Raw genomic sequence first — 20,753 nt, 5'->3', positions numbered from 1 at the left:
CACAACACATGCGCACGAGCGCTCAAACACAAAGAGAGCAAAAAGACAAGAATGCAAAAAGCTTCTTTATAGATACTTGAAAGCAAAGTACATCAAGAGGGGAAGAGAGAGTCCGAATACACGGAGTTCTGGGCACTCTAGAGTGCCAAAGAGTTATATCATAGCAAAAAGGTGAAAAACATGGCTGTCCGGAACAACTAGATTGTCGAACAATAAATATTCAACAAAAAGCCAAAACCATTCTTATCGTACGTGTTCACTGTTCATCAGCGTTTTCGTGAACAGCATGGAGATGATATGAGGTTGGAACAGAGGTGCATATTTGATCATCGTATCCATCGCCCATTTGATCTCGAGCTACTCAACCAAAAGAAGGAGCAAGAGCTCTCGCAGGAAGACTTCTGCTGCTGCTGAGGCGGAGGAGAAAAGGATGATGGATTGAACGAGTGACGACGCAGAGAGAGAGAGAGAGAGAGAGAGAGAGAGAGGTTTTGGTCAATAATAAGAAGACTTATCTTTCTCTCTCCACCGTTCTGGTCAAGAAGAAGAAGGATCACACGTTTTGATTCCTCGTCTTGACTTTTGGCATCCTTATAGTTCCAGAAACACCAGTAATTCAAGGCTGTCCCCTTGTTGAACGGGAACAACAGCATCGTTCTAAGTTCGTCACAGAAGGTCAAACTTCCCTTGTTCAACTCCTGCAAATTCCTCAACAACTCCTCCTTCAGGTGTTTACTGATTCAATTTGAATTCCCCTTGCATCCTTTCTTCCTTCCTTCGAATTGGAATCCTATATAGTTCTTAATTGCGAGTGTCGTCAATTGAATTGCAATTTCCAGGGCCGGTACGCAGATTACCTTGAAGGATCTATTTATTCTGTGACGGTATATACCTCTCTCTCTCTCTCTCTCTCTCTCTCTCGATAAATTTGGGTGGCATATATGCAGAAAATTTGAATATTTAAGATAAAGAGTTTGGAATCTTTTGATGGTACTCGTGTTTGTTGCGGTTAGAGACCGTAGCTGTGACTTGTAACTCTTAGACTATGTATTTGTGTGTTCTCCATCTTTAAGTTGATTCTTGGATTTGGCCTTCTTTGAGGCTGCAATTCTATTTATCGTTTGAAGATGACTTTTTCTGATCAGATTTTACGGTTTCTATGTGCATAACGACTAACCCTTCCACCTCCAGGAATTCCTGAAAATTCCTTTGCAAGATTGGCATTTTTGGAGGTGGGAATTGTTGTATATATATATATATATATATATATATATATATATATATATATATATATATATATATGCAGACTAACCAGAAGTGTTCCACGGGTTGGTTGATGCGGGACTTTCTCATGATAAATTGTAAGACTGTTCATTCTTAGGGGTAAGATTCTTCCTTGCAAAAAATGAAAGATTATTATGCAAAAATTGGGAAATTGTGAAGACGTAGAAAGAACATTTGATCTGACAAATTTCGGGAATTTGAAAAGAAAAATAGAAGAGGGTAAGACATTATATGACATGCCAATTTTGAGTTTTTGAAGTATCTTCTGTAGATAATGTTAATGCCCTTACATTCAAAGATGTGACCACCTGAATGACAAGAAAACCAGTAGAAAGTTTCATTAAACATTCTAACATAATAAAAGATGCGTAGAAAAAGTCTGTGAACAGTGGGTTTGCAATTGCTTCTTCGATACCCACTTTCAGATCAAAGAAGCAATGAAACCATGTCTCGTAATTCATATTGTCATGTAAATCCCCTTGCAGTCCATCCAATTCATCCTTCAAACATGAAATCAGAAGCTTTGGAATCCATCTCCTGCCCATCAAGTATTGATAGAGCCCATGTTTATTGTAACAATCCTTTGTTTGTCTTGCAGTACGGGGCTTTCAGAGGGTTTCCAGGTGTCTCAACAACAGCTATGAGAGTTTGCTGCTTCAAGTTCCTACAGGAAAGAAAAACGAAAAAAGCTGCTGCTGCTAAACAGACAGATGGTAAAAATTTTGCTTTGCATCTCATACTTCTCTTCTATGGATTGTCATCATAACTACTTTCAAAATTGGTTCACAGTCTTGAACTTCTGTACTTGTACAAAGTTTCCATTTCAAAATCAATAACCAACATTTCGACTCGAGTGGTTCCACTTTCACTCATCTAACCAGGAACGTTCAGTTTCATGTCCATTCAATTAAACATTTCATGCACAGTTCCTGCAGATTTATTTCTTATAGAGTTCTATAACCACTAGGAATAATTACTTTTTTTGATAAATTGGGATCCTGTAGTCTTACGGGATGTTTCATTTGCGGGATACCCAAACACTCCCTGTAGAGTTAGTGAGAGGAAAGATGGAACTTTTACACAATGATCTAACCATCTAAGCTGCTGTACAGCATTGGCATTTTACCAGTACAATTAATTGCCATGACAAATAACAATGGTAGAAATTTGATTGTAGTGCCTTTGTTGCACGGTTGTGTGGCATGCACACTGGAAAATTTGGCTTTTTTCCCACTTTTGTGAAAGTTTTAGCATCAGCCTGACGAATTGTGTTGTTGCATTCATTTGGTTGGTCAGAGTTTTCTGATGACAAGTTTATCCAGCTGTACCGTGAAAGTGAAATGAAGCATGCCACAAATAACTTCCATCCATCTAACAGAATAGGTGGAGGTGGATTCGGTGTGGTCTACAAGGTATAATTAGTAATTACTATACTATCTGATGTGCTTTGTGTACGAATGTGATGTGTACTCGTGTGTGTGATAACATGTTTATTAATTTCTTAAATCATTATTATACTATCTTTGTGCCTGAATTCAAAATCATTTTTAGCCTTTATTTCCATCCAAATCTTGTTTAATAATGTAAAACATTGTGTTACCTTTGAAACAGTTGCAAACTCATCACTGAAAGGTAGGCTAATAAGAACAAACCTGCATAATGACGTGGCCCTTTCTGCTCTGCTATTGACTAGTCTAAAATTTGACTCAAGATAGGTGCACTTTTACTTTGGAATCATCAATGTTTACGAGTATTAGGAACTGCAAGCTAGACTTTGTCTTTCCATGAACATTTCCCTTGTTCAAATGTGACCTGTTATGCATTGGTAAAATAAAGTAAAACTGAACCGTTGTCACTAGTAGAATAGAATGAAATCATGCACTTTTAAGTTGTATGTTCTTTTCCAGTAATCCTTAGCAAAAGTTAGGCTAACAGGAGACAGAACCACTACATGCTGCAAAATTTGAACTCCTGCAGCACCAGTTCAAGTATGTACATCTGTTGGCTGTATCATACTTCATAACCAAGTGGCTTTATTTTCTTGGTTTTTTTCTGAAGAAATCCAATATTTCCCTCTTCCTTCTTGCCTTGCATCAGTTGCATCACTGGGCAGCTAATCATTTGCTTTATGGTTGGTTATCATCACTGTGACTACTTGCAGGGAATCCTAAAGGACAACACACAAGTCGCCATCAAGACACTTTCGACAGAATCAAAGCAAGGAGACCATGAGTTTTTGACAGAGATTCATATGATATCAAACATTAGACACACAAACCTTGTTCAATTAATTGGATGCTGTATTCAGGGAGGTAGCCGGATGTTGGTTTATGAATATCTGGATAACAACAGCCTCTCAAATGCCTTACTAGGTAAGGTTTGAGAACCAAAGTACATTATTTTAGTCATTTAAATTTTGAGCAGACGTTAGAAATTTTGCTTAAACCAAGGTTACCGGAAACGCTATATGACTCGGGGAAGCACACTTCCCCGAAACACGTTTTGGAAGCACAAAACACGGCACTTCCAAAAGGTGTGGGGGAAGCGACCATTTTAAATGAGATGCGCGCTTCCCCGCCTCCCACTAATGGGAAGCGCTCGCTTCCCAATATCAAGAAGCGAGTTTCTTTTTTTTTTTTTTTGGGGGGGGGGGGGGGGGGGCTTGTACAGTTTTAGCCTTTGATAATTTTTTTACTGAAAAAAATAAAAGCGACTGGTTTTTTTTAAAGGGTAAAGTAGTAGTTTTTGGTTATTATGAAATATCAAAAACAAAAACCGAGTAGGATTTGGGGTTTTCAATTCTCAAACCCTACCCTCTCTCTCCCTCCTTTTCAGCAAGCTCCGGCTACCTCCATGGGTGTCTTCAGGTACTCTCTCTCTCTCCCTCTCTCTGTCTCTCCCTCTCTCTCTCGCTTTGATTCTCTCTCTCTCTCCCTCTCTCGCTCCGACTCTCTCTCTCTCTAACTCTCTCTCGCTTCGATTCTCTCTCTCTCTCCCTCTCGCTCCGACTCTCTAACTCTCTCTCAGGAAGCGCGGAATGATTTGGAAGCGAACCAAGAATCGTCTTGGAAGCGAGAAGAGAAGCGTCCTAGGAATCAAACTTCCTAAAATTTTAGAAGTGTCGTGCTTTCTGCTTCCTCTTCCCGAATCACTTTTCGCTCTCACTTCCTCGACTGACAACTCGGGCTTAAACTATGCAAAGTATTATTGGCACAGGAAATAGGAAAGTAGCTCATCTCTACTGCACGGAGTCTAGAGAATAATGCATCATGATCACAAAAAATTATCAAATTTTGTGGTTACAAAGATGCATAATTGTAATTTGAATGTTAAATACTAGATTGCCAATATTGCATATTGCAGGTCCAAACAACAAAAAGATTGAACTTGACTGGTCTAAGAGAGCTGCAATTTGCATTGGCACTGCTCGTGGACTTGCTTTTCTCCATGAGGAACTTGAGCCAAGTATTGTACACCGTGACATCAAAGCAAGCAACATTCTTCTTGATAAAGACCTCCTTCCAAAAATTGGAGATTTTGGACTTGCAAAACTTTTTCCAGACAATATTTCTCACATCAGCACACGTGTTGCAGGAACAATGTAAGCATATACTCATTATGTGTTCTTGCAAATTCCAGTTTATTATCCTTCTAGTAAGACATGCATGAACAAGTTTGGAACATGAATCCTCATTTTGTGGCTAGATTCTGCCAATTTAAATATGATCTGCTGAACACAATTATATAAACATTAGTTTGATATATTCTGATATTCTATTGAACACATTGGGTTCTCTGCGTGCATCACTCAAAATTCATGATAAACATGATTCTTGGAAAGTCGGGATGATCTAATGATGCTTTTGTTGAACATCTAAAAAATCCAAAGAAACTTGCACGATTAGGACAAGTGGTTGAGGCTGTACAAAATACTCAATGTTTTGTATTCTGTACTCACACTGCCAACAGATCTTGAGGTTGCAAGTTGAATAAAGGCAAAGGGAAGTTGTACATTGGTTAAATACACATGCACTGTGAATATGTTAAACAGGTGTTTACTGTTTGGCTCTTCATACGTATGAAAAAAAGGCTGCAATCCTAAGTGACAGGTCAGCATTATCTCGTGTAAGAGATAGATGAACAGTTTCTTCAACTGCATGTAGTCATGGAGAAAGTTTATGCTTCTAATTGTACCTAAGTGAGAAGAAATTCCCCAGTTTGAAGACAGTATGTCGTAATGGTGGATGTTTTGGTGGAATATGCAGAATCTTTGTTCCATATATGCATCTTCCTAATCATAAGTCTTCCTGTGATTTGGAGTTGCAGAGGCTATCTATCTACTGAAAGTTGGAAGCTCACCCTCAAGCCAACCTTGGTATTTTGGCATCTGATATCATTCGTAACACCCTAAAAATATTGGCTAGAACTTTTCCTCTTGCCGATTAATCACTAATGTATGCCTGTTCACTATCAGAACGTGGTTGCTAATTCCTCCTCTCAGAAATTTAAGCAAATCGTTGTATTTTCACTTATAAACAGAACCACACATTAACTGTCTAGTTTTTGTATTAGATGATCTGAAACTTTCTCTTTCAAGAATAGTGGTTAAATTTTTCACGTCTTTTGAATTCTGTAGATAGATTTTTGTATGGATTTCTTGGGGCTTGCCTTGTCATTATTTGCTGGTATTTGTTAAATTCCTTGTGGCTCTTCTTACCAGGATTACACTGTCAAAACATCAATTGCAGTGGCTTCCTTTATTGCTTGATACCACTATTGATGCAACACCTTCACATTATGAATTATGGATTTCACTTTGATATGTACATTCATTTATTCTTGTTGATATTGGCATCATTTTCCTCTCTAGGAAGACTTAGATCATAGCCACAAATGAAAAAATAGAATAATGAATTGACATTGTTTCTGAAAAAAAACATTATATTGTTGTAGGCAATGATGAACTCTGTTTCATTTAGTCTGCATTATCTTATTTGCAGTGGCTATTTGGCACCAGAGTATGCGTTGCTAGGCCAGTTAACAAAAAAAGCAGACATTTACAGCTTTGGGGTTCTCCTACTTGAGATAATCAGTGGCAGAAGTATTGCAAAGTCAGACCGGATCGATGATGGGTTGTCTCTCCTGGAACTGGTAAAACTAGAAAGTCTAACCATGCTGTTCATCAATTCTGAATTTTTTCATGCAGAAAATATGTTTGTGATATATGAAAATTAGTAAGTTTAAAATAATTCTGTAATACCTTGTAGAATTTGCTCTAATGGCTCTTGCATTGCAGGGATCTAGGTTTCTATTATTTTTATTTTAGCTAGAAACAGTTTGATGTGGGATCAAATGAAATAGCTGAACCAGTTACAGTCGCACTATCTTAAGCAATCTTGGGTTTGAACCCCATAGGATGCTTCATAAAGGAGAGTGTGGGGCAAAAGAAAAGAAAAGTTTGATGAGGGTAGAAAGTGTTTATGTGCCACTGCAGATATCTTTTTAATTTAGATGTTTCAAGCATGTAATTTGCTAGTGCACCGAGGAAGATTGAAAATGTTCATGCAATATCTACTTAAATTGAATATTATGTTCTCTCATTAACCAAAGTCATTTTTTGATGAATGACTTTATTATTTATTTTATGAAATTGATCATGGAAGCCTCAAACCAGTGGCCTATATCATGGCCTGAATAACCGAGACTTTTAGTAGCAAAAAAAATCATGCAATGATTTTCTGAATCACTGAATGAATGCAAATGCTGCAACAGACATGGAAATTGAGACAAGAAGGCAGGTTGCTGGAGATTGTAGATCAAGATCTGGTGGAATACCCTGTAGAAGAAGTATCACGCTTTATCAAGGTGGCACTTTTTTGCACCCAAGCAACAGCAAGCCGCAGGCCGTCTATGATACATGTGGTAGCAATGCTCTCAAAAAGGATGCATCTTAACGAGGATTTGCTAACCCAGCCAGGCATACCAAGGAATCCTGACCTCCTGTTCAGATCCAATTCAGGGGATTCGTCTCTGAGCACAATGGTTTCTAGAGGAAAGCAGTCCATGCATATATCTGCAATTGTTACTGCCACTTCAAGCAGTTCAATATCACAGCTGAGTCCTCGATGATATGCAAGCAGAGACGTTCATCTAGGCCATGTTTTTTTCTACAGGCAATGACATGCAGCTGCAAATGCAGTTGTTTTGATCTTGGAATTACTTTAGTAACATCTGCTGTATTATGGCGGATAAAAGCTTGGTGAAGATTTTGTTGGATATTTTAATTTATTGTGCATATATATTAATGAATCCAATTGGATACTTTTTTTGGTATCCCGTTGTACTAAACACAAATTTACTTAAAACAGATGAAACTGGAGCCTGGAGATGACTTACATGAGCCTTCTTTTATAAACAATATGTTGGCCCCCTTGCCCTCCATATTTGCTTGGCAAAACATGTGTCTAACCAGACAGTGGAGTTGCAAGTGATACTGACCATAGAAGTTTAAAAAAAAAGGCGCTGTGTGTGTGTGTGTGTGGTTCCCCCAAAATCAGGGAACCGCCTTCCCAAATCGCGTAAAGAAGGAGGGGGGGGTTGAGGTTTATCCTCACCCACCGTGAGGGCTATAAAAACCCTCACGGTGTGCCTCCCCCACCACCGATCGAGCTTGAAAGCAAAAAAAAACAAAAAATTGCAGAGAGGAGGGAGGCTTACCGAAGTCTCGGCCGATGACATTAGGTACTCTTTCTTTTTTCGATCGAACAGAGGACCGGCAGCCATGGCTGCCGGTGGGTTACAGGCACAAAAAAAAAAGGAGAGAGAGAGAGAGGGTTGGTCGGTCGGTGCCGGTGGCCGGTCCCTCTACAACAGAGAGAGGGCCAGCTTCGACAACTAGCCCCTCTATGTTTGAGAAGAGGAAAGACGGAAGGGGCGATACCCCTTTTACCCTGTTATATATATATGGGACCAGACCGGGTCAATCTGGGTGCAGCCCAGACCAAACCAGGTAAGTTAAAAAAAAAGGTTTTGGGTTGAACCAGTTCAGACCAAACCAGTTCAGACCGAATCAGCTCAGACTGAACTGATCTGGATCGAATCAGTTCAGATCGAACCAGTTTGGGTGTGAACCAGACCGAGTTGGATCTGACTAGGTCTCAGTTTAGATCTGGTCTGATCTAGATCAGACAAAATCTAGATCCAGTTAGTTTAGATCAATCCAAATGAAACTGGATTCATATAGATCTAGGTATGGATCATGTTTGACTGATCTGGATCTAGAACATAATTGAATTTGGTTTGGATCAGTACTTGATTCAGATCAAAACTGGTTTCGGATCCAGTTCGACAGTTTTGAATCCAGATCAGATCTGGATCCAACTCATAACTTGATGGACTAGTTCTAGATTCAGATCATAAACGGGTCTGGATCCAGTCAGATAGTTTTAAATCCAGATAAAAAATAGATCTGGATCCAGTTTATGATTAATTTTTGAATTTTGAGAATAATTGTTGAAATGACCAAAGTACCTTTGTGTGTGTACCCAAGATCTGTTTAGGTAAAATGGGTATAACTTTGCACTCCAAACTTGAAATTGAGTGAGGTTTGGTGTGTTGGACTTATATAGTAGAGAAAAATCTCTGTGTACTCTGGTTTTGGTAAAATCAGGGGCACAAAAATCAAAGTCTGATGAGTCAACTTGAGAGGGGTATTTTGATAATTTTGTCAAAATATAAAAAGTTAAGTGTATTAATATGAACATGCATGTATGATTATCAGATCCTACTATTAGAACCTTTTGAAACTCGATTGCGACTAGAGCACAACATTCGTATTCGAGGTAAGGGATATTATAAGTAATTTTAGTTGTGAATAAATCATATTGTGTTGCATGTTATTGTTGATTTTGTGAATTAGCATGATTAGAAATATATCACTTGAGTGTGAACATGATATGCATAAAATGACCACGCATGAAATTATGAGATGATTATATACACATATAGTCGTGATATATCATGCATATTAGAAAGAGATGGTTTTTATGATAGCATATCTATGTATAACATGCATTGTGATGAGATTATGATTAGACTTGAGTCCTTTTATTCTATTCATATCATATGAATGTTTATATTGAGATTAGCATGCATAACCCCTTAAATCTCAAAAGTGGCAACCTGTGGAAAGAGCTACCTGGTTTACGACTAGATTGGAGCCAGCATGGAGAGTATGATTTAATGATGTAGGGACTCTACATCGTTGCATGCTTAGTATGAGATAAGTGTAAACCCTAATGTCATTATGAGATTGAGAGTGAGATCTGTCGTGATCATTTCACGATATCACTTATGAGAGAATGAGTGAAACACAAGCTTGAGAATATAGTTTAATGTATAAACTTAAGATATAACTTAGGCTTATATTCACATAGTGTTTGAGACTCTAGACGACCATGGATAGTTGAAAGCCATCATGGTTAAAATATAGCATAAACCATGCCAAAATTGAGATTGACTCTGACCTCCTGACTAGCTACCGATGGGGTCTCCTTTTTGTTTCATTGCAGTGCGTGGTGGTCTGGGGATCACTGGGAATGTATGGCTCATAGTTTGTCCAACATGTAGAATTGGGGTGTTCTACGCAGGTTGCTACGCTCATAGACGGCTATGACCGGTATAGTCGAGCTAGTGATTTAGTTTGGTGTGAGTGAGTGTTTAAGAGAGTTTAAAAGGAGATAATTAAAACATACAAATCTTGTGTGGTGTGTCAAAAACTAAACTCAGACTAAGAACTTAGAGCTCACTACAATTGTAAGTTAAAGTCTTTATTTACTTATAATTATTTCTTACTAGGTTGTAGATTCACTTCCTGTATAATTACAACTGTAGATTTTAAGCACACTAGCGTAGGCAGGACGTGATCGACTACTTCAACAAAGTATTTGGTAGTTTTTATTTTCTTGTCATTAAACATTTATGTACTTGTTATTTGCTTATATTATGAATGATGAACTTTGTGAAAGAAAGTGAGTTATTAGAAAAAGAATGAAAAAAATAGCCATATTTTCTTTGTATGAACTCTATATGCTTTTCTTCTGGGAAAAATACCAATCGGACTCAAACTCTTGAGGTCCCAGATCGAGGTATTACACTTTTTGCACAAAGAGGATGGAGAAGTAGACTTACAATCTATAATACCAATCCAGTAGAGTACTGCACATACATTCTAAAAGAGAAAAAAATAAAATTTCAATTGAGGAAGCAACTGAAGCATCTTTGACAGTCCCATGAGTTGAGGTTGTCGTAGCTGCAGGTGGAGGCCTTATGTGAACTGGTACATTATGCTTTAATTTTACATGAATCTACAGATTTTTAGATAGATTTGTTAGCTTCCCTATCCGTGAATTACAGTAATTGAATGCCTATTTTCTTGCTCCTTTCAGCACTCCTTATCTACATTTGGTATCTCATATGGAATGAGTTTTGCAAAAGACCTTCTTAGTGAAATTCACGGTGAATATCAATGCCATTAAATCTCAACCATTTCTGCAAAAGAACTTATTGGAGAAGTTATCCAATCTAGGCGCATATGAATCCCATAACTATCAGTGCATATATTGTATACGTTACACAAACTTCAAGAAAGTACCATAAAACCACTGATTAACTTATTGTTTATGCTATGAAATAAACATGATAAACCTTATTGAACATCAAATGAAGAAGGGTAACAGATTAGCATATTAAAAGTCAACCATATGCTAAATATCACCAAAAAACAATAACAAGAAAAACAAAAAAATAACAGCCAGGCGTGTAACAACAATGAAATGAAAAAGGGAACTACTTGGAGTAGCTTATCATGCTTCCAAATTTCATTCACCAAACTTACACTCTGTTACTCCCCCCATCTATAAGCCTCTATGACAAATCAAATTGGGTGATAAGAAATAGCAAATCAGGCAATTTGACACATCTACGACTGAAGGCAATATTAGAAGGAATGTTATTAATAACTCACAAAGGAGAGAGAGAGCCTTAGTGTAATACCCCGATCTGGGACCTCGAGAGTGGACGCCCGATTGATATTACTTCTCAGAGGAAAAACATACAAAGCTCACAAAGAAAAAATATGGCTAAATTATTTTTTTAATAGTCTCAAATTCTTTGACAAAGTTCATTTATAACATACGAAAATAATTACATGAGTGTTCAATGATAGGAAAATAAAACTAACAATATACTTTGTTGCACAGTTGAAATAGCTAATCACGTCTTGCCTGCGCTATTGTACCTGAAACCTACAATTGTAATTAAACAGAGGTGAGTCTACATATCAGTAAAGAATATTTATAAGCAATAAATGACTTTAACTTACAATTATAGTAGGCTCTAAGCTCCTAATATGAGTAGTTTTTGACAAATCATACAAGGTTTTTATATTTTAAATTTTTTCTCTTAACTTTCTTAATCTAAATATTACTCAGAGTAGACTATAACATTAGGTCGGCTATACCGGTTATAGTCGTCTGTGGGCATAACAACTCATATAGAACATTTCAATTATACATTGTTGGCCAAACTATAAACCTTACGCTCCCAGTGATCTCTGGATCACCAGGCACTACAATGCAACAACAAGGGGACCTCACTGGTAGCTAGCCGGTAGGTCAGACTCAAACTCAGCATGGTTCATGTTACACCTTAACCATAAGTGACTTTCATGGTTGTCTAGTGTCTCAGATATTATGCAAATAAGTTCATTACTTTGACCTTACTCTCAAGCTCGTGTTTCCACGAGTGCCATTATGAAATAATCACGACGAGTCTCGTTCTCATTCTCAAAATGGTATTAGAGTTCATACTTTATATCATACGAAGCATGCAATAAGGTAGAATCTCTACATCGTTAAATCACCGGTGGCCCACTCTCTATGATGGTTGCACTCTAGCCGTGAACCAAGTAGCTCTTTTCACGGGTCGACACTTCCAAGATTTAAGAGGTTAAGCATGTTAATCTCAATTTAAATTTAAATAATATGACCAAATTTAAGGAACTCAAGGCTAATCACAATGCATATTATTCAAAGACTATAACATTGGTATGTTGTCATAAGACAATATTTTTTTTAATATGCATGACATATCATGACTGTCATGTGCATATAATCATCTTATTGTAATTAACTCATGCATGATCATTCTATACATATCATGTTCATATTCAAGAGCTTCATCTCTAAACATGCTAGTATACAACAATAATGATAACATGCAACATAATATGTCTCATTCACAACTAAGATTACTTATAATATCCCTTACCTCGAATATAAATGCTGCATTCTGGTCGCAATCGAGTCTTAAGTAACTATAATAATAGAATTTGATCATCACACAAGTATGTTCATATTAATACACATACATTATTCATATTTTGACAAAATTATCAAAACATCCCTCTCGGGGTGACTTGTCAAACCTCAATTTTTGGCCTCTAGTTTGATCAGAACCAAATGACAAGAATATTTTTCTCTATGATATGAGTCCAATGCACCAAACCTCGCTCAATTTTGAGTTTGGAGTGCAAAGTTATACCTATTTTACTTAATCAGATATTAGGTATAAACAAGGGTAATATGGTTATTTCAACTCTTATGATTTGACCCGACTCATCCTAGGTCAAAACGGGATCAGTTTGAGTCTAGAATACTAGGTTTGCTGAACCTAGTCCTGACCCAACTGGGTTTGGGTTTAAACTCAATTGAATTCTCAAAAATCTATAACGGATCTCCTTACTAACAAGTGTGGATCCATATCTAGTTTGGTGTAACTTGTCTGTACCCAACTGTTCCAATTGGCTTTAGTTTTGTCTTAGTCAGGGATAGACTGGACTAGTCCAATTCTTTTTCAGTCAGGAACAGACTAAACTGGATCCAATTCAGTTCCAACTGAATCCATACTAAATTATAAACTGGATCTAGATCAAGAACCATTGGTTCCAGCATTATACATTGTTTGATTTCAACATTAGACGTTAATTTCATTAGTTAGTAAAGGAAATTCGGCTAAGATGAATTTACGTTAATCTATTTAACATAACCTAATTTCTAATGATGTTAAGTTAAGATCAAGATTAATCTAACTAATCTAAAAAAACTAAATTAACGTGAATTAGATTTACTAAATAAACAAAATAATTAACTATTCCTAAATCGGCTACTTCAGAACTATAGATGAATTAAATCTAGTTAATACTAGAAATAAAAGAAAACTTAATCTAAACTAAATCTAACCTAGATCTGACATAGACTGAATTAAAACACACAAAACATAAAGCTACTCTATGCTAAATCTATCGATTTAAATAAAATATTATTATTCTATGCAAAAATCAAGAAAATCGGCTAAACTAAATTAAGCTATTTTATTTTTTTATTTTTATATTTTTAGATGATAAAAATAAAATTAATCTAAACTAGATGTAATGAATATGCAATGATATGATGAACTACATGCAAAACTAAAATTATGAAACTACGAAGAGGTAGGGGAGAAGAAACATACCTTTCAATCGGTTTTCGACGAAGGGGTTGAGAAAAAAAATGATCTTACCTTTGAACTGCACGTACCTTCGATGAGGGAGACAAGGATAAGCCAACAATAGCAGAGATTAGAAGCAAGACGAAACAAGAGAGAAAAAAAGAACCGAGGGAGGAACCAACCAAGAGTGAAACGGAGAAAGAAGAGAAGAGGTGGAGGGAGACAGTGGCCTGTATTTTCTCTTAAGGAAAAAACGTATGCTATAGCTGAAAAGAAGGTTTTTATATTAATTAGTTAGGTCAAAACATGATTTTCTAAAATGCTAATTAATTTTCAGAAATCTCAAATAAGTACTCGTTTAGAAAAACATGTTTTACAAAAAGACACTTCTAGATAAAATAAAATACCATTTGAAACTCCTAAACTAATTACACTATGAATAACAAAAATCCTAAACTAATTAAAACTCTTAAAAATGCAGGGAAGAGCTTGAAATATGTGATTTTGCCTATATTTTTGAATTTAAAGCAATTTCTCAAAAACCTTGACAAGAATGGGTTTTTAATACGATTTTTTGATGAATCATGCATAAAAATGTATGAATAAAATGCAAAATATTATGCATGATAAGATCCGCTTTCTAACAAGTATGGATCCATATCCAGTTTGGTGTAACTTGTTTGTACCCAACTGTTCCAATTGGCTTTAGTTTTGTCTTAGTTAGGGACAAACTGGATTAGTTCAGTTTTATCCCAGTCAAGAACAAACTAAACTGGATCCAGTTCAGTTTTAAACCTGCAACGTCCCAATACAAGATGACATGCATTAACTGCTCCTGCCAGACAAGTGGAGCCCCCCTTAGCCTGGATGTGTTATTATTACTCAACAGTAACATACAAGTTGAATGTATAGTCTTGATAAACCTGAAACAATAAATAGAAAGTTTAGCCCAAACCCGTGTACTAGATATTTTTATAGTAAATTACATTATTTTATTTTTATTTTTTATATTAACAGTATACTGTTTTACTAGTACGTGTGAGGGATTACATAGATTTATCTGGATATGCTTTTTGAGCGACTCAACATAATTATAAAAGAATGAAGTCAATGGAATCCTTATAGAAAAAACCTTTTAAGATGGATAAACTAATTTTCTTTTTTGTCTTCAACAGCATGATTATGAGTCAAAGTATATGGATAACTTTCTGTAAGATTTTTCAAAATATGATGGATTTAGATTATTTAACACTTCTCCCTAAAATTCGTTCATATATAAATAGAAAACAATTTAACAAAAACTTTCACTAGTTTTTCCTTGAACTATTTTAGAAAGCAATTAATCCACTATAAATATTTTTGATAGTTTTCTATTTACAAACATGTGGAAGGATTCTAACATTTTAGTATCTTTTAAAGGTAACTAATGAATATAATAAAATATCAAGATAAACACAACTCTTATAGCAGGATTTCCTCCCAAAATCTCAAAAAGGAAAGAAAATATTGCAAATGAATTTTAAAATATCAAACCCTTAGTGTCTCATTATTTCGCATTACTGTAATAATGATTATCACAACACCCAAGAAAGATAGCATAAAATTTACCTAGAACCTAGATTCTCTTGTTAGACACTTGATAGGTTTGGCACACTACTAAGACTACCTTTGTATGAACCATCACCTAACGTATCACAGTACACCAAAGATCAAATAATCCTCCTCCACTCTATCAGACTTTTAAGGGCACCCAACAACCTGCATTGGGTCTGTAGTGACCATGCTTGAAATAATATGATTTTTCTTGAGTTTTTGTTACATGGAAACACTGCACTCGGAGTAAGCAGTTCACTTCCTCTCATCCCTTGTGTCATCCCCCATCTTCATACCCCTCTTAAATCTTATGGATGCAATTGTTTTTATCAAATCTGAACACTTAGATGAATTCAGCATAGCCTTTATAACAAGAATCGACCCTTGGATCTACTTTTTTGGATGAAAAAATATGATTTTTTTTACAAAAATGTGTTTTGTCAACCATTGATTTTTTGAGTCACCAAAAAATCCTGCACAGAAGTTGGATTCGGATGACTTCGTTGTCGATCTTCACTAAATTAATGATGCAGTATAGAACCCAATTTGATCAAAACAACTTGCATCAATGAAAACCCAATGAGTGGCATGAAGATAAGGATGACTTTGGGGATGACGAAACGATTTGCAGAGTAAGAGATCAGACTTGCTGTAAATTCCTGCCAAGATAAGAATTGCTCAACTGGCGCGGCAGTGTAAACCCCAAGTTAACCCCCTAGCCCCTAGGAGCATGTTGCTTTGGCTTGCGCAATACAGAGTTGGAAAGTGAGCACCCCCATCAGAGTGGAAAATAACTATTAAGAAATTCTTTTAATATGTCAAAAAGCAACAGGTATTATCATACACATGTGACATCATGGTTTCACAAAGCAACAAACACAAAGTTAGTGTATGGTCACCTAAACATCCTTTCTGAGTGATACACCATGGATATTTGCAATTAAGAAATCGAATTAGAACTATTTGACCCTTGGCACATCAAGTTAACTACTTTAGTACACTAATTACATCATTTAAGGGCAAGGGAACACCAACACCAATTCTTGAAATCCTCTCATTTGGGTCATAACCCTTAGCACATCAAGTTAACTAATTGAGTACACTAATTACATCATTTAAGGGCAAGGGAACACCAACACCAATTCTTGAAATCCTCTCATTTTGGTCATATCACAAAATTTGCGTTAGAATAGCATGAGTCTTGTTCCAAAATGTTATGTACAGAATCTATAAATATCATATATTTAGTGAAAGTTACCAAGTTGAAAGGACGTTGGGTGTTTGGAACCATGGTTGCATGTCCCTGGTGTACTTCTTGACGGGGAATTGGGATCAGGTGCAATCACATTTGCACAAATGCAATGTGATTGCACTTGATCCCAATTCCTTTGTGGGTAAGGGAGACTTGGATCTTTACACCAATGAGTTTGCGAGTGAGATAAAATGATAATAGTCTATATGAACATTGTCAGTCATGCCATCAAGAAACTCAATTAGAGAGCATGTACTACCTTAAATTACATTGTCTATTAACAAGAAAAAAACTTAAGATCGACCAATTGTAGCGATATCGTGCAACATTTACGTTCGAATAACATGTAGCAGCGATGGATTTTGTTCCAAATCTTACAGATCGAATATGTAAACAAATAAATAAAGAACACCTTCATGAATGTCGTCGATCATGTAATTAAGAAACTCAATAACAACCTTTTGGTCCATTGCAAGTCATGTCAGTTAATTACTGGCCTAAATTACATCATTTAGGCAAGAGTGCACCAAGACCAGCTTCTCAAGACTTCCAATTTAGGTCATATCCAAGATTAATCACCAAACACATGTTGGACACTGTCTAGATGAATTGCCATGAATTTAGATGAACTCTAATGATGCACCCAACGCGATCTGATTCATTGATAGGCCTAGCTTTGTGTCAGAAATTTAAACATATTTTCAAATTATTACACTAATAACTTTTTTGAGAGATAATTACACCGATAAAAACTAAAAGAAAAGAACAATAGTTTTTATGAAAATCAAAAAATCAAATACCATGTTAACTCATTCAAGAACAGTTAAAGTTTTAGCAACAAACATGACCACAATCGGTAATCTTCATCGGACAGTTTTATGCAACTGCAATACCAACATGTTAAGCTGTCACAATAGGACACCCATACCCACTCACACAAACACATAATGAAACGAATATACATAACACATAGATAAACCATAAATCTTAAGACGGTCACAGATCAAACTTGAAAAACTCGAGAGGATAGAAGGAACTGGTGGTCTGATTACTAAGATAATAATCAGTAACACTATGAGGTATCGGGGTATGAGGGTCAACGCCCCCCATGAAACCGTTGTTGGTATTGGTGATCGGCGTGGTCAAGGAATTGTTGTAGATACCCAAAGAAGAGGTAGAAATAAAAGTGGCCGATGAAGAAGCAGCAGCGGAAAGAAGAAGTGAAGATTGGTGGTGGGAGACGCAAGTGGTGGGGGGAATGTTGGTGATGGCCATTCCCATCACAAGGTCCTCAGTGCGCTTCGCGAGAGCGGATTGCATCTCCTCGAGGGCGGCCATGAACTCCTGGAGTTGGTCGAGGGACATCTCTTCGACGGCAGTGTCCCAGAGAAAGCCTATGCGGCCGCCACCCTCACTGTGGTGCTGCCTCTGCAGCAGGGTGTGACGTTTTTTCTCGGCCTCGATCTGCTGCAAGAGGTCATCGTGCTCACGGTTGAGTTCTTGGATGACGGCCGCACGTTGGCCGTTCGGAGGGGTGGGGGAGTAGGAAGAAGGGTCGAGAAAGCGGTTGATGACGGAGTCGACGGAAGGGTCACCGTAGGAGAAGGCCTTCCCCGCTGGAGAAAAGACGATGATGGCGATCTCAGCCCCGCATAGGATGCAAAGTTCACCGGCCTTCTTGATCAGACCGTTGCGCCTCTTGGAAAAGCACACTTGTCGTGCCTCTTCATTCATTATCTTCTTGATCTCTATCTTTTGCCGACCCATCTTAGACCTGCAGCTATTAGCGTTGTTGTGGCTGTTGTTCTAGCCCATCACACCAGTTTCTTGCCAAAGAGAGAAACGAAGCTACGGGGGCTAATGTTGGGAGTGAGGGGCTCGTGTTCAAAGATGGTTATATAGTAATTAAGAAGAAGGAGGAGTCAGCCAATGGAAGAACCGGACGACGTCATTTTGAAAATGAGCTTTTACTCATCCGAATATTGTGACCGTCCGTTTCGTATTTCGGATGAGCGACACGTAGCGCCTGCTTTATGGGTTCCTCTCTCATCCGTCCGTCTGTCTCTCTCTCTCCCACAGCTTTCTTCTTCCCAGAAAGGGTTTCTCGTCTCGTCTCGTCTCATCTCATCTCTCTCTGTGTTTGTGCATGGTTTCTTTTGTTATCATCTTCGGTTCTCTGTTCAGCTTAATGTAATGATTCATGATCCTTTTGGTTTCGGTTTTTTTATTTGCTTGGGTGTTTTTTTCCCTCTTCCAGGCAGAAAGGGTATCTCCTCTTCTGCTCTGTCGTATAAGAGGACTCCCCCAAGTTGGCTCAAGATTTCTTCCTTCTCATATTTTTGCTGTCCCCATTTGTTTTCTTCGTATTTTTGTTCGAGTTGAATGTGAATGAGAGGATGGGTTTTTTGTTTTAGTACCTAATATTGATATGAGTCGGAATGCTGATGCAATCGAGCAGATGGGATTCTATTTTTTTTATTGCTATTTTGAATCGGCTGGTGTTTGACATGAATGAGAAGATGGGTTTGTGTTTTAGATTCTAATTCGACAGAATTTGGAGTGTAATGTAAATTATAACGGGTCTTTTGTATTGGTCTCTGTCTCTCTCTCTCTCTGCACCATGAAATGCTTATAATTGTCATGACAAAGCAAACCTACCAATATGTTGAGTTCAAGACAATTCTCTTCCACCGTTTGCCGCCAATTCCCTCAAAAGAGACCCTCCCCACCAACCACCATTATATACCTTGCCGCACTTCTTCGCACGCTCGTTCTTACCTTTGCCAAATTCTCAGTCCATGGCATGTATTGGACTCCTGCAAACACACAAAGCGGTAGATTGAGATCCCTTCGGCAGAATCCCCAAACCATCTTGCTCTTGCAACAATAAGAGGGTGGTTGGCAATCGAAATCTGCAGCCAACCCTCATTCTCTTCTTCCCCCTCTCAATGTCTCTGCAGAGGAGAGGATTTCCTGGTTTAGAAAGAACCTTCCCAGGTTTAAGATAATCCACCCAGCATATCGTGCGCCAATTCGAAAAGATTTGCAATGAATTCCTCTCAAGCAAATGTGAAATCCGGTTCTCCATGACATGGATTTTGTCTACGGAATCGTTCGGACAGAGTGAGTTCTTCTCTCTAGAATCCCTCTTCAAGCAACACTCCAAGGCTTGTCTGCTCATCCTCTCCAAGAGCATGGATTCCGACCGTGGATGCCGGATACTCAAACCTCTGTTTGCTAGCAGTTACCGGGTGATGGCATTGGCGCCGGACTTGCGGTTTCTGTTTAACAACACGCCAGCAGGGATCTGGTTTAAAGAGTTGAGGAAGAGAAATATTGATCCCGGTGAGATCCCAATAGCTCATAATCTCTCCAACCTACTAAGGCTGGCAATTCTTTACAAATATGGTGGTGTTTACATTAACACTGATGTCATAGTACTGCTAAAGTTTTCCAGTTTGAGGAATTCCATTGGAGCGCAGACAATGGCTGTGGGGACAGGGGAATGGAGCAGGTTGAACAATGCTGTGCTGGTTTTTGATGAAAACCATCCATTGTTATTCAAATTCATTCAGGAATTCTCCCCCACTTTTGATGGGAACAAGGGGACAGTGGCCCTTATCTGGTTTCAAGGGTAGCAAAGAGGCCTGGTTTTAATTTCACAGGCCTGCCTCCCACGGCTTTCTACCCTGTGGATTGGAACAGGGTTGGCAGGTAATTTCGGCAGCCAACGGTGATGTCGACGTAGGTAGAGGCCAAGCTGGTTCAGCTCCACGAAGAGACCTATGCGATTCAATTGTGGAACAGAGTGACAGAATGAGAATCGAGAATGGAATTATCATTCATAGATTAATTTCTGATCACTGTATTTTCTGATTTAATAGCTGGTGCGTTACACAGGTAATCAGCAGTGATAGCTCAAATTTCGCCAGATACTTAGCAAAATGTTCAAGGATTAAACATAGTTTAAGTTGAACAGTTTCACAGGAACAGGGCACCCAAGCATCATTCAAAATTCTCTTCCAATAACAAAGATTCTTAGGCCTTCCTAGACTCAACAAGTTTCAACACAGTATTT

At 37.7% G+C, this 20,753-nt stretch overlaps 1 protein-coding gene and 1 pseudogene across 1 annotated transcript; both read left to right on the top strand.

Moving 5' to 3' along the window:
- The first annotated feature begins 269 nt into the window (after positions 1 to 269).
- Positions 270 to 7,632, top strand: LOC149821514 (cold-responsive protein kinase 1-like). The gene is made up of 8 exons (XM_089983328.1): positions 270 to 728; positions 840 to 884; positions 1,883 to 1,997; positions 2,581 to 2,696; positions 3,446 to 3,656; positions 4,648 to 4,885; positions 6,285 to 6,435; positions 7,057 to 7,632. The coding sequence occupies exons 3-8, from the start codon at positions 1,925 to 1,927 to the stop codon at positions 7,411 to 7,413; spliced, it is 1,146 nt and encodes a 381-aa protein (XP_089839454.1). The 5' UTR covers positions 270 to 728; positions 840 to 884; positions 1,883 to 1,924; the 3' UTR covers positions 7,414 to 7,632.
- Positions 7,633 to 19,473: 11,841 nt separating this feature from the next.
- On the top strand, positions 19,474 to 20,551 carry LOC149821513 (uncharacterized; annotated as a pseudogene).
- The last annotated feature ends 202 nt before the right edge of the window (positions 20,552 to 20,753 follow it).

The sequence above is a fragment of the Nuphar pumila genome, chromosome 12, assembly GCF_984573655.1.
Source record: "Nuphar pumila chromosome 12, dmNupPumi1.hap1.1, whole genome shotgun sequence".
Classification (NCBI taxonomy): domain Eukaryota; kingdom Viridiplantae; phylum Streptophyta; class Magnoliopsida; order Nymphaeales; family Nymphaeaceae; genus Nuphar; species Nuphar pumila.
The sequence above is the reverse complement of the archived record's forward strand: the minus strand, read 5'-3'. Positions and strand labels throughout refer to the sequence as shown.